At 41.2% G+C, this 13,511-nt stretch overlaps 1 protein-coding gene across 1 annotated transcript; it reads right to left on the bottom strand.

Moving 5' to 3' along the window:
• Nucleotides 1-1,000: 1,000 nt before the first annotated feature.
• Nucleotides 1,001-7,464, bottom strand: orc4 (origin recognition complex, subunit 4). The gene is made up of 14 exons (XM_073462766.1): nt 5,502-7,464; nt 4,641-4,707; nt 4,458-4,534; nt 3,575-3,665; nt 3,377-3,452; nt 3,099-3,184; nt 2,959-3,007; nt 2,712-2,863; nt 2,448-2,621; nt 2,274-2,360; nt 2,009-2,117; nt 1,818-1,913; nt 1,664-1,731; nt 1,001-1,540 (listed from the first exon to the last, which is right to left on the bottom strand). The coding sequence occupies exons 2-14, from the start codon at nt 4,695-4,697 to the stop codon at nt 1,358-1,360; spliced, it is 1,305 nt and encodes a 434-aa protein (XP_073318867.1). The 5' UTR covers nt 4,698-4,707; nt 5,502-7,464; the 3' UTR covers nt 1,001-1,357.
• Between the last annotated feature and the right edge of the window lie 6,047 nt (nt 7,465-13,511).

Below are 13,511 nucleotides of genomic sequence, written 5' to 3' on the forward strand. Positions count from 1 at the left end.
GAATTAAATTATTCTGACACAAAGTAAATGGAATTTAAAAGCAGTTTATTTATCGTCGCATGCTTCTGAATGAAAGCGTCTTCTCTGCAGGACTGATGAAGGACAAACCAGAGCCTGTTTCTCTTCAGTCCTTAAAATGTTCAACTAACAGCTGTTTTCATTCTCGATTGATCCGTCCATTATTTTCTTGATCAGTTGATTAGTTATTTGGTCTATAAAATATCAGAAAAATGCCCAAGATGACGTCCGTAAATGTCTTGTTCTGTCCACAACCCAAAGATATTCAGTTGATTGTCTCAGAGGAGGAAAGAAACCTGAAAATATTCACATTTAATCAGCTGGAATCAGAGAATTTTGACTCTTTTTCTGGAAAAAATACTCAAACAAGTTGGTAATTCATTTAATAACAACTAATCAATTAATCATTCCAGCTCTAAGCCAGAAATCAAAATTGCATCCTCTCGTCTTAATGAGGGGTTTTGCACACTGTCCAGGTTAATGCCGACTGCAGACTTTCACCACTAGATGGCAGCATTCAGCAGATGAAGAGTTAACTCCAGTTTGATACCTTGTCTCCAACCTCCAACACTCTTCAGTGTTTTTAAAAAATAAATGTGGGCTAAGAGTGACCTTCATTCAAGTCCAGTCCAACAGAACATCGTTTTAAATTCTAGATAACATTTATCAGTCTCCAAAGATTCCCAAATACGAGGAAATGTGTATAAATCTCGGCACAAGACATCTAGAATATTTGCATTTTTTAGTGTTTGATTATTTGACTCATTGAAGGCGTCACACAGCTTCAGAATCTCTAAAGAATCAAATCTTTCCATCGAAGTAGAATTTGGTCATTTTTATATAAAAATATTGACTTTCTGTAAAAACCTTCTTGGTGACGTGACTGCAGAACCACAGGAACAGTATAAAAGGATCATTTCTGCAGGCCTTCATGATCTTTAATGAATCAAATCAAGGCTCTAAGGAAATATGACAGAAAATGTACTTGTGTGACTTCATAGTTTATTTCTACTGAATCTAGTCAACAGGTTTGAAGACTTTACGTCCAAAAAGTCTCTTTTAATTCTGTTTAATTCAGCCGAATGTGCGTTTGAAACTGAGGACTTCATTTCATCCTCAACATGAGCCACCTCACTTGTTTATTGGACACCTCGTGAATAAACTTGATACTCCAAATGCATGAAACATACTGCAGACTGGCGGCCATGTTTCCTCCCTGGTTCTGGTCACAGTTTAAATATTGGTCCTTGGTTTCCATTTCAAACCGTCTTTGTTCTTCAGAACTTTCTTCTGTGCTGTGAATAAAATGTCTACATGAAGTCCAGATGTACGAGGAGTCCTATCCGAACGCCGACATGGCCCACTGCTTGACGTCAGTGGGGCATTGTGGGTATTTCTGCAAGGCCTCCATGATCTGACTGTGGTCCAGCATCAGTCTCATCAGCTGGTACTCTCTCTGAGTTTTTGCCGCGGAGCTGTCGACCGGCCGGATCAGCTCCAGCTGCTGCAGGTGCTCGAAGGCCTGAGGACGGGAGAGAAGTCGAGTTTGGTCATTTATACAGAAAGATACTGACTCTTCTCTCAAATATATCTTCTTATCAGGACTGGAAGACCTCACGGGGCTCATTAAAAGCTTTCTACAGACCTTCATGATGACCGGCTGCTCAAAGTTGTACATGGAGTTCGACTTCCTCTGCAGAAACTTCTTAAACTCTAAGAAAAAACAGGAAAAATCAGCCACTTACATACAAATAAAGTTAAATCCTGTCTGATATTTGATTAAAAAGCAGGTGTCGAACCGTTGTGAACCATCTGCAGGTTGAACGGCTCTCCCTCGTAGACGTCGTTGAGGTGTTTCATGGCGATGATCAGGCACAGCTCCAAGATGGACAACCCTGCAGGCACAAAGGAAAAAACACAAATATTAACAGATGTGAAATTATTAGCGAGATTTAAATGTGGAGGTTTTGGGGGGGTTTTGTGTGTTCACCGTGCAGCATGTTGGCCTTTGAGTCGGTGAAACAGAGTCGGCTGGCCTCCAGCAGGTCTGCAGGTCTGACGGCAGGTTTGGAGACGGACACTCGACTCAGACACAACATCTGGAGATAAAACGAGAGAAGAAGAGGAGTTAACATGGAGAGAGGAAGATGGAGAGAAGAAAGGATAAGGTGGAAAGAAGTAGTGGAGGGAAGACGAGGTGGTAAGAGAAGGAAAAAGGGAAAGATGAGAGGAGGGAAGGAGAGTTTGTGTCGTACCAGCAGCATGTGCAGCGACCGGAAGTCTTTACTGGAGTTGAAGTGTTTCTGTAAAACGTCCTGCACAGATTTATCTTCACACAGAGTCTGACGACACAAACACAAAGACAGAAGAAGCGTTAAATAACACAGAGACACTGAAAACCACCAGGTTCAGGCTTCACTCAGCTTCACCTCCACGCTGTCGTTCCAGTCCTGACAGAACTTCTGGTCGGGGAAGTGGTCCGGCAGGCTGAGCTGGGTCTGGACCCGCTCCAGGTACTGAGGGAACGTCGGGCTGCTCAGCAGGTGGATCTGACGGTGAGAGAACCGCGACTTCACCCGCTTCTCCAGCAGCTCCAGAACATCCTGGACGGGGAAACGACAAACCAAAGCTCATTCATTAAAAACTAAATAATGTGAAAACCAGCAGTGTTACTGGGAGGGTTAGAGGCTCACCAGTCTGCAGGTGACGCCGACCACAGCGACGGGAGCCTGGGCCGACTGGGAGACGTCGAACAGGTTGTAGAGCAGCGTCTGGTTCTTGTGGTGGGCGAACAGGTCGAACTCATCCAGGACGAACAACACGGGTCGGCTGCTGCTGCGATCGCCTGCAGAGGAACCCAGAAACCAAATATTCAACATTTTCTGTCCTTCATTTTGAAAGTACATAGTAAAATTAGATTATGCCTCTAAATGTTCTGACCTTTCTTCAACGCCTCCAGCAAGAACGCCAGATTCTCCGCAAAACTTCCCTAAAAATTCAACACAAACAGGTTTTTTGGAGCAATTTTGTTGCGTTATTAATGAGAAAAACGTTAATAAAACCTGAAAGAAAACACTTACGAACACTTTGTCACCGACAACGTTTTCCAGGTGGAGCTGCCGCGTTATTTCTTTTAGCGCAACTCTGTCGTCGGTCTGCAGGAGACCTACGACAAAAACAAACGCACAAGACATTATTAATAAATAATAATAAAAACAACAAGAATAAGAAGAGATTTACATGTTTTGCTGATTTATTTCTTTTTAAACTTGATAGGAAAAAACAAATTCCAAAAAAATGAAAGAGGAAGTCCTTAAATTGTGCATAAATCAAATGAGGTCTGGTGAGGAATCCGTACCGTTGAGATGAACCTGCAGCAGGTTCTTCTGTGCTTCCTTCTCTTCTAACAGGTCTCTCAACACACACTTCAGCAGCTGCACACACACAAACACAAACACACAACCCTCTGAGGATTTAAAACACACCTCAACACAATTCATCATCTCTTTTTCAGCCATTTTTTACCCATAAGCCCATTTTTAGCGCGTGTGCTCACCATTGTTTTCCCTGCTCCCCTGGGACCGACGATTAGCACCGAGTTACTCTCCCCGTGGACGGCCGTCCGCTTCAGGAGCTCCAGAAGGTGTCTGAAAAAATACAGTTTTTTTAAAAAAAGACTACAATACCCATAATGCTCCTCCAAAGAGAGTTCTATAGTAGCACAGTGTCATCTAACGAGCGCCGCAATGGTTAAACCGTCAGTGTTGCGGGTGGATTTCAACACCTGGGATGCTCGTGAGCCGGGAACTGGAGCGTTTCCAGCCCACAAACTGGGACAGCGCTGTCAGCCAGGTGAGACTGAACTGGGTCAGTGAAGCTTACAGAGTCCCACATAGTCTCCTCACATCAGATGACAGTCCTACTACAGTGCTCATCTGCTCTCTGTTTTAATAAATGATAATAAAAATAACAATAGACTCACATTTTGCTGATTTATTTCTGGTTAAACTAAACAGGAAGGAATGAATCCAGATATTAAAGATCCTCCAAACATTAAAGTCCTTAAATCCTGAATAAATCAAATGAGGTTTGGTGTGGCATCTGCAGCAGGTTTTTTATCCTTATTATTACAACTTCTGTTTAAAAATTAAAGTTTTATGTGAATCTTTAATCCTTCTACAATATTTCTCTCTCTGAAGATTTTTCTTCACAGTGTCATCATTCAAGACGTGTAAATGACCAAAATCTTCATCCAAACTACAACTGAAACAATTAATCAATCGATATATGACAATATTTCTTAGCTGCAGCACTCATCCTGACATTAACATGTTATAATTATAATAATTTGGGCCAGAATAACATTAAAAATCACCTCAACATATCAAAATAATAAAAGATTTCAGACGTTCTCACCAGCGTAGATGAAATAAACCTACTTGTGTTGAGCTTCCACTCCCTCCAGCCTGTCAGGGAGCTGCTGACGACAAAACCGCTCCCTTAAAATGTCCTGAACCTGAACACCATAAAGCCAATAATGCAAATGATCACGTGTTTACCAACCAGTGGCTCGTATCGATCAATAAAAACTAATTGGGAGAGAAAAACTGGCAGATACAAACCTGTGTGATGCATTCTCCTGTTGGCAGATGAGCATCGTTCACCTTCCTCTTATTCATGGTGAGGAAACTGCGAAACATGAGGTTTTAATGTGAAGACACATGAAATCTGTGGTGTGAAAACTACTTCAGTGTGTTTTTTGTCCATTTTGCAGCATCACAATATGAGAGTCATTACATCACAACTACTTTCTATGCCCAGTTAACTGTCTCCTCATCAGCAATACTCATCTACAATTCTGTATTTAATCTCATGTAACTATAAAACCTAAAGAAATGGTAGTTATGTTTCGATTTGATGCACTAACACAGTGGATTCTACAGCCTCAACCCCCAAAAACTGCCGAACTCCAATGCAGTATTCGTCAAAACATAATGATCTCGCTTTGTGAGATGTATACATAATGTTTTGACATTAGATAAGCTTTATAATAAATGAAGACAAACCGACATTCAATTCGGCTTATAGCTAAACCAACAATAAACCTCTATTTAAGTACAATTTCAACTTTAATGCCTGCCTCGGAGGTTTGTTTACATTATAATAATGTCCTTGAAGCCTCAGTGGATTGATATGTATGCCGAATTATAAAGTGACTCACAATATCTCAAAAGCAGTTAAATGTTGTATTCAAAACGACATTCATATTTGCCGACGAGCAAAAATGTGCTAATTTTCCACTATTTAAAAATGGAGTTTGGTGTCGCTTTCTCCGCACGCTGATCTAAACGCCATCAGAGCTCGTTAGCAGCAAAACTAGCAGCTCGCTTCGTCTCAGCGACGTTAAAACACCTCTAATACAAACTTAAAGTAAAGTTAGCGTGTGTAGAAATGTCTCCAGATGCCAAAATAACCAGACTTACCGACAGAAACCGGCGATTCAAGGCGTTGAGAGGTCTCAATCTTCGCGGGAACGCTGCCCTGCCAGCGGTGACGACTTCCGGCTTCGGCTGATTCTCGGGCTCTGATTGGCTGAGGCTCAGAATAGAACAGATTGTAGTAGAAGTGCACTGTCACATAGAGAGAGGCAGCTGATCACAACATTACATCATCATAATAACAATAATAACAATAATAATTTTAATAAACACCAGCACACACTATAACACAAAACACATTTTACATGATTATTGAATTTTAGCCCATATTACCGACCTCCCATCCCTCTTAGCTTCCTCGACAGACAGAAACGAGCTCTTCCATGCATGAATTATTAACTTTATTTTATTTATTAAGTTCCTTTCACGCAAAATTACAATGAAAATGAAAGAAGAGTGATACTGAAACAACTGTAAAGTCTTTTTATACTCACAAAATCAGACAGATAAAGTATCCTCGTGGTTCACTGTAGACAAGATCTGAAGGTTTGATAACATCACAGTATTTCATGACACTGAGTTCCCTTACAGAGGCAATTATATGTAATTATTTATACGTATATATATTTTAATTTGTGCCCCCATCTGGAGATACTTTAAATGCTTCCTGTGGCTTCTGGTTGCCGGGTGAAAAAAGCACCAATAAAGCGTCAGATATCTCTCAGATCGTCTCTCGGCCTCGTCTCACATTTAGCCTGTCACATTATTCTAAAATACAACTCTCCGCTCCCACATTCAGCTCCGTGTTTGCCCTTAAAAATACATGAAGCGGCCCTTTTACAGCAGCCGTACACCGAATTAATTTAACGTCTCCTCAGGTTTGACCTTCAGACTAAACTCGAGCGTTTTGCAACCTGAGCCGCGTCTTCGTTTCCCTTCAGATGACTGAACTCTGCTGGGTTTTCTGAGCTTTTATAACCTTTATTCATCCAGAGACATGACCTGTCTTTACTTCTGTTTCATTTTTTGTCAATTTCATTCACTTAATTACCGTCTCAGCTGGGAAATTACCACAATATAACAGCGCCCTCCAATTCTTGGCTATTAAATTGTATTTCTTTGTCTTTTTAAATAAAAATATAGAAGAATTGTCTGAATATTTAAGCTTTGATTCCTAACGGTTGATGAAACACTAAAAAGTCTTGACTTTCGATCTGAAACCTTCCAATTAACGTAATTAATTAATGACATTACAACGATTTGCAGCCTAATAGTGCAATAATCTCGTTAACACAACATGCCTGATTAAAATGACACAATACCTCCGAGCCATTAGCAACACAACTCTTTTACTGTTAATTAGATCATTATTAGCGAGTTTTATTACATTAACGAGGAGGTTTTTTTAACCCTGACGATGAATATTTAACACAATATTAAGTAATGAGGTGAAAATCAGTTCTTGATGATATTTAAAATGGAGGTTTGTGTGTTGTATTGTGTGGTTTTGCATGTTTTTGCAGAAGAGATACGCTTTATATTTAAGATGTTTTATCCTTCATCCTGATACAATATATTCAACGTGTATGCACTTGAAAATAGCGAGGCTGTTTAACGCTGATGTTGTTAAACTACTTTATGTTGTTTATCTGCTGAGCAGCTTGTGAATTCATCATCTATAACATCACATCTTTATTTATTCGTTGATTACATCCTGTGTTATTAAACTTAACCTTCAAAGTAACTAAAGTTGTGACATAAGAGTCCAAAAAAAGTGCAATATTTGCAGCAGGAGATGATAAAGCAGCACCTTAAAGTCATATTTCAGTGGGTTTGATCATCGGCAGGAGGCCTCTGGTCTCGGCCGTGGAGGCTGTGAGAGCACAGGCTGGTTTCTCCTGATAAAAACAATAAAAAGACTGAACCTGAGAGTCAGAGAGGACATTATCCTCCACCTGCTGCAGGCCTGGAGTCAGGTCTTCTCCCCTTCAGACCCTCAGACATCACTGAGAGCATCATCCTCTCAATCCCAACTTCTGTGTGTGTGTGAGTGCGTGTGTGCGTGTGCGTGCGTGCTCTGGAGGTAACGTGCATCACCTCTCCCATCTGCTGGCTCTGCTCCCCTCGCTGCCGCGCATGCGCAGTGCGGCTCTCCATCATTTCCAATATCCCAGTGTAGGAGAACCAGCAGAGGCAGAGAACTAATGGGTAGGCTCCTTATTCTTATTTTTCCAGAGGTCGGAACCGCACTGTTGCTCGCCCGCGTCACGGTCTCGGCACCCGGTGTGCATCCGCGGGGACGCCCGGGTAAGAAGCGCCTGTCTGCGGGCTGGTTTGACGCAGACAGAAGCGTTAGTGCCTGAAAAGCGTCTCTCTCTCTCTCTCTTCTTCTTCTTCTTCTTCTTCTTCGCTCTCGCTCGCTCTGCGAACGCAACGGGCTTGTTAGCTAGCATGCTAGGCTAACCCGTGCTAACTCCGGGCCTGGCCCCGGCCTTGCCTTGGCCCCCCCCCTTTGGCTCGAAACCTAACGGCGGGCCTAGCTGGGTTTTTTTTTTTAACCTCGACACATTTGAAGTCGGAACCCGGGTCCGCGGGCTCGTCGACGTCCGCGAACCCGGTCACGGCCCGCTAATTAAATGCTAAACCGTTATTAGCGTAGCCGAGCCGAGCCCGCTAATTCATTTTCGTTACAACAAGCTAGCTAGCTAGCTAGCTAACTAGCTAGCCAGCTGACGCTCGGCATGCTAACCCCCCACAGCTAGTTCAGATGCTGGGTCCGATGCATCAAAAAGCCCAGTCAGACAGGACTTGATTTCGCTTGTTGACACGGTCACTTTTGAACGCGGAGGCCCCGCAGACGATGGAGTTCAAGCGGCCAGGCTCACCCCGACACAAGCCCGACAACCTCCACCGCCTCACGGTTGTCGCTGAAACCTTATTAAAGCAAAAACACTTGGCACAGTTGACACAGGCTAAAGCTAATCGTGCTATTATTTAACGTGTGGTTGCTCGGGTTAGTGTACACAAGCGGTTGTCATGTTTCTCCAGATATTTAGGGGGAAAAAAGTCTTGTCATGGAGCTAGCGACGTAGCCAACTTGTGTAGCTGTCAACTTTGAAGGCTGCTGCAGGACAATATGGCTAATTTACCCCCACAGCTAGCCTTAGCCATGGGGTTACAGCCAGATTTAAAATGCTAGGCTGAGATTTAATGTACTTAAATGTAGCCAGTCGTGGATACCTTGTGGTGTACTTGTCATGCAAGCTGGAGCATTTTTGTTGTTGCACAATTTGTGTCCTGCACCTCCTTTCATAATATAAATCATACCCCAGGATCACACTCTATAAACAGTACATGTTGTGTGCATGTGACAACATATGACAGACCCTGTTCACTTGGCTTTAAATGCATTTTTTTTAGAGATGTGATCACTAAATGCAGATATAAATGCACCAAATTGTCTGAGGTGACCATAAACGTGCAGTCAGCCTCATATTGAGCATGCTTAAACACAATTAGGGCTGTATCGAACAATTATTTTCATTGTCGGTCGATCGTTCGGTCTATAAAATGTCAGATAATGTTTAGAAATGTCCATTAGTGTTTCCCAAAGCTTGACGTGACGTCCTCAGATGTCTTGTTTTGTCCACAAACCTACAGATATTCAGTCTACTGTCGTGTTTTGTGCATGTGACGACATATGACAGACCCTGTTCACTTGGCACCTAATGCCTTTTCAGAGATCTGATCAGTAAACGCAGATATAAATGCGCCAAATGCTCTGAAGTGGCGTTTGTGACCATGGACTCTGTTGTCAGCCTTATATTTTGCATGCATAATCATAATAAGGGCTTCAGCTAATGATTATTTTCATTGTTGATTACCTTCTTGATTAATCTATCAGTTGTTTGGTCTATAAAATGTTGAAAAATGTCCAAGATAACTCAAAGATATTCAGTTTACTGTCGTAGAGGAGGAAAGAAACCAGACAATATTCACATGTAAGAAGCTGGAATCAGATATTTTTTTATCTGTTTTCCTTTTTAAAAATAATAGCCCATAATTAAATCATACCCAGGATAATACTCCATAAACAGTTCACTTGGCTTTGAATGCATTTCTAGAGATCTGATCGGTAAATGCAGATACAAATGCACCAAATGCTCTGAAGTGGCATTTGTGACCTTAAACGTGCCCTAGACTTCGATTCAGCCTTATGTTTTTGCATGCATACACATAATTAAGGCTGCAACAAACAATTATTTTCATTGTTGATTGTTTCAAATGTCCTGTTTTGTCCACAACCCAAAGATATTCAGTTTACTGTCATAGAGGAGCAAAGAAACCAGAAAATATTCACATTTAAGAAGCTTGAATCTGCACATTTTGATTTATTTTCCTTAAAAAAACAATAACACGAACCAGTTGACAGCTCATCAAATAATCAGCTTTTTATTACATTTCCAGTTGCAAGATGTGTCATTGGAGGTATATTTCAGATTTTCCCACAATATTCATGTTTAAGAAGCAGAAATTTTGACTGTTTTTCTTAAAATTATGCAAAAGAATTACTCAGTTATCTAAATAGTTGGAGATTAACCTCATTGTTGACAACTAATCTATTAATCGTTGCCGCTCTAAACATAATAGCACAATAATCCTCGAAGTAACTTGTGTGGCTGAGCTCAAACTCTGATCGTAGATGATCTCTTGAATGCATCTTAGATAATTTCTGGTTCTTGGTTCAACCTGCTCGTCTGTCAGATGAACGTAGGGCTGCACGATATGGTTAAAGAATCATATGCGATTATTTTGACAGATACTACGATTGCGATGTGAGTCTTGATTAGTGGGAATGATCTTTGTTGGGTCACAGTTGTTGGAGTCCGAACTAGATACTAGATACCGATATCAGTTAGTAAAACAATTTTGATATTGATATATCAACAAATTTTTTTAATAACTGGGAATTTATAAATTGTTATTATGTTTAAATGGGCACATATCGGACAACCTATACACGCCAATACCGATGTATATCTGTGATAAGCCATTATGGGCCGATAATATCGACTAGCCGGTATATGGTACCAAACAAACAAAGATTTGTAGGCTGCTGCATCTCTGCAGCAATAAAGTACTTTATTATAATGCCGACTTTTCAAATGCTACCATTGCAGCTCCTGCGATTCTGGATATTGCACTTTTCCATATTGCAGATTTGATAATATTTCGATTAATTGTGCAGCCTCAGATGAATCCAAACCCAGGATTTATCTACGTATAACATGCTCATAACAGACCTTAAATCACGTTGAGACTGGACTTCTGTTAGTTACATCCAGGGTCAACAAATTTAAAGTGATCTCTCGACTCCTATACTTCTGATTAGCTTCGTTAATTTGGCTTTTAGCGAAGATTTAAGACTTGTGGTCGGTGTAGGTGTACGTACACTTTTTACGGCAATTGGAAATTAGGGCTGCACGATACTCTGACATTGCAATGTTTTGGTTTTCTACAATTATATATTGCGATATGAAAAAAATACAATAATTTTCAACATGGTTACGACCATGACTGGCAGAAGAACTACTAAATGGCCAATTTGTCAATACTCACCAAGGTCTGTTGTCGCAAAAAAAGCATCTAAAACATGAACTTTGCATGCACACATTGCGATGTCGATGCTGAGAAGATTTATTGTGCAGCCCTAAACAAAATGCTGGGAAACCTCAAGGTTCTGATCTGATCTGAGTCATGAGTCGGCGGCTAAAGATTACCAGCTGCTGCACCAGCTAGTAGATAAAAAGTTTGTTTACGTGTTCTGGTCAGGATGAGTCAGGACATTTAGAAGTGACTGTGGGCCGGAGGGACCATCGTGACAGGAAAATCCCAGACAGAAACATCTCCCATGATCACCAAAAGAGCCGTTATGATGCATTTATTTCGCTGTGGACTAACAGAAATATCACGACCGTGGACCGCTGCTTCTTGACCATGTAATGAAATGCACACAAGCTGCGTCGTCTGATCATATTCTTTAAAAATGTTGGCACTGAGATAAGAACATTGTCATTTGCATAAGCTGCTATCCTTAATGGATCGCAAATTCAGTTACTCAACCTTTGGCTGTGCTTCCACTTGTCATTTAGATGTGATTTCTTATATAAAACATTTTTTTCCTTCTTTCTCGGACTGCATTGACGCGAGTCTCCTGTATTTACGTCTCGTTCGCAATGAAGTTTGCAGCTGGATTGAGTCCAAACTGTGTTGAATTCCCATCACATGCAAGGCAGTCTGTGCCAAAACTTGTTCTTTAAACCCCCTAAAATATGTTTTCAGAGCTATGTTTGGGGGGAGGAAATGGGAAATAATTAAGATTTTGTTTTAGTTATCAACTTTCACCTTTTGAAATAGGTCAGATTCACTTTCCAAGGTGGCACAAAATGTACAACACACCATTTTTTCAGTCAAATCGCCGACGTCAGTGTCTCTGCAGTGACTCTATGTTCCTCTCCTTGTCATTTATTAAGGGCATTGCTCTCCAAAATCATTTGTGATGGCACAACAGTAATGACAACAACAGCACAAGCTGAGGACATTGGGGAACATTTAATTATAGGATTAAATTCAGAGTTCATTTCCATGTTTATTTCTGAGCCCAAATCTGGGGCAAGTCTTTTTCTTTCCTCTTGTTGCAGCTTGATCAATCGCTGATCAGTGAAATCACTCAATTGACAAGTGTAACCGTCACGGGTATCGTCAGGCTCATACATGATCCACGGTTGCTTTTTGTGAAAGCTTTTTGTAAAGTCTGAGCACGATGCGTCTTCAGATTTGCCGTGAGAAGTAATCTGTTGCGTTCACGTCAAGAGAAACCTCCAGTAAATATTATAAAAGCTCTTGACCAAACGATCACCACGCACAGTTCTGCATATCACACGGACTTAACAGCAGAGTACCACTTCGTCTTGAAGCCTTGAAATGTAATGTTTATTCTTGGTGTTTCTTTAAAAGCTTCAGTCAGACACTTCATCTGAGTCGAGTTCAAGTATAGTCACTGTGCACGAAAGTAATAACTTGTATCCCGATCAGCTTTCGCTCGTCTAAAGCTGCCAAAAAAAATCCATCAACTGTAGATAGAGTTCACCCGTAACCAATGTCTTTGTTTTATTTCTAAGTCCAAGACTTACGAATTAGGTTTTGAGACCTAACTCGTTAATGCCCCCTTCAGATTTTTGTCACGAGTGATCAAAGCGTGTTGTGTTTTTGATGAACTCCCCACAGTAAAAGTTTTTAGAGCCCGACTGATACTCGATTTTTGGTGCCGATGTCACTACAGATATTAAGGGGTAAAATATTTGATCAATATATCGCTCGATATACACAATTTTTTTTTGCAATGATCCCCAAATGTGGTTATCAAACAGTTGTCCCAAAGATATGTAATCTAAACATATCGGACTATATATCTGCTGATACTGATCTGATCTGATCTGTGATGGGCCAATATCGATTTATGTTTTTGTAAAGAGCTTCGTTCATGTGAGGGCTTGCAGTGGAGATGGCTTTTCTCGATGCGTGTTCCTGCAAAGATGAATACTACTGACTCTGTCTTCAACTTTCTTAAATGTTGTTTTTATGATCAGAAATCTCCACCGGCATAACCAACGAATCACAGTTCATGTCCCCCCCACGAGGTGCCCGCCATTGCCCCGACATGTAGTTATATTTTTGAGGAGTCATACTTCAGCCATAGCGTAGCCACAGAAGCTACGTGTGTTGGCTCCAAAGCTGTCGTAAGCCATTAATGCTCAGCCAAAAATACAGTTTTAACTGGTCCATCTTCATCTGAAGATACAAATCCATCTTAAGATGTTCCCAGCGCAGTAATAACCGAATTCACGCTGTGTTTCGGGAACATTTTGATCTCGCAGTGTCCTGAGCTGGACCACCTCTCTGCTCCTCTCCGTCCTCTCTCCCCGTCCGTCTGTCTCGTTCTTGTTGCGACGAACAATAAAAAGGGAAAAGGCCAAAAACGTAATCTTCAAAATG

Source organism: Pagrus major, chromosome 24 (genome assembly GCF_040436345.1).
Source record: "Pagrus major chromosome 24, Pma_NU_1.0".
In the NCBI taxonomy this organism is placed as follows: domain Eukaryota; kingdom Metazoa; phylum Chordata; class Actinopteri; order Spariformes; family Sparidae; genus Pagrus; species Pagrus major.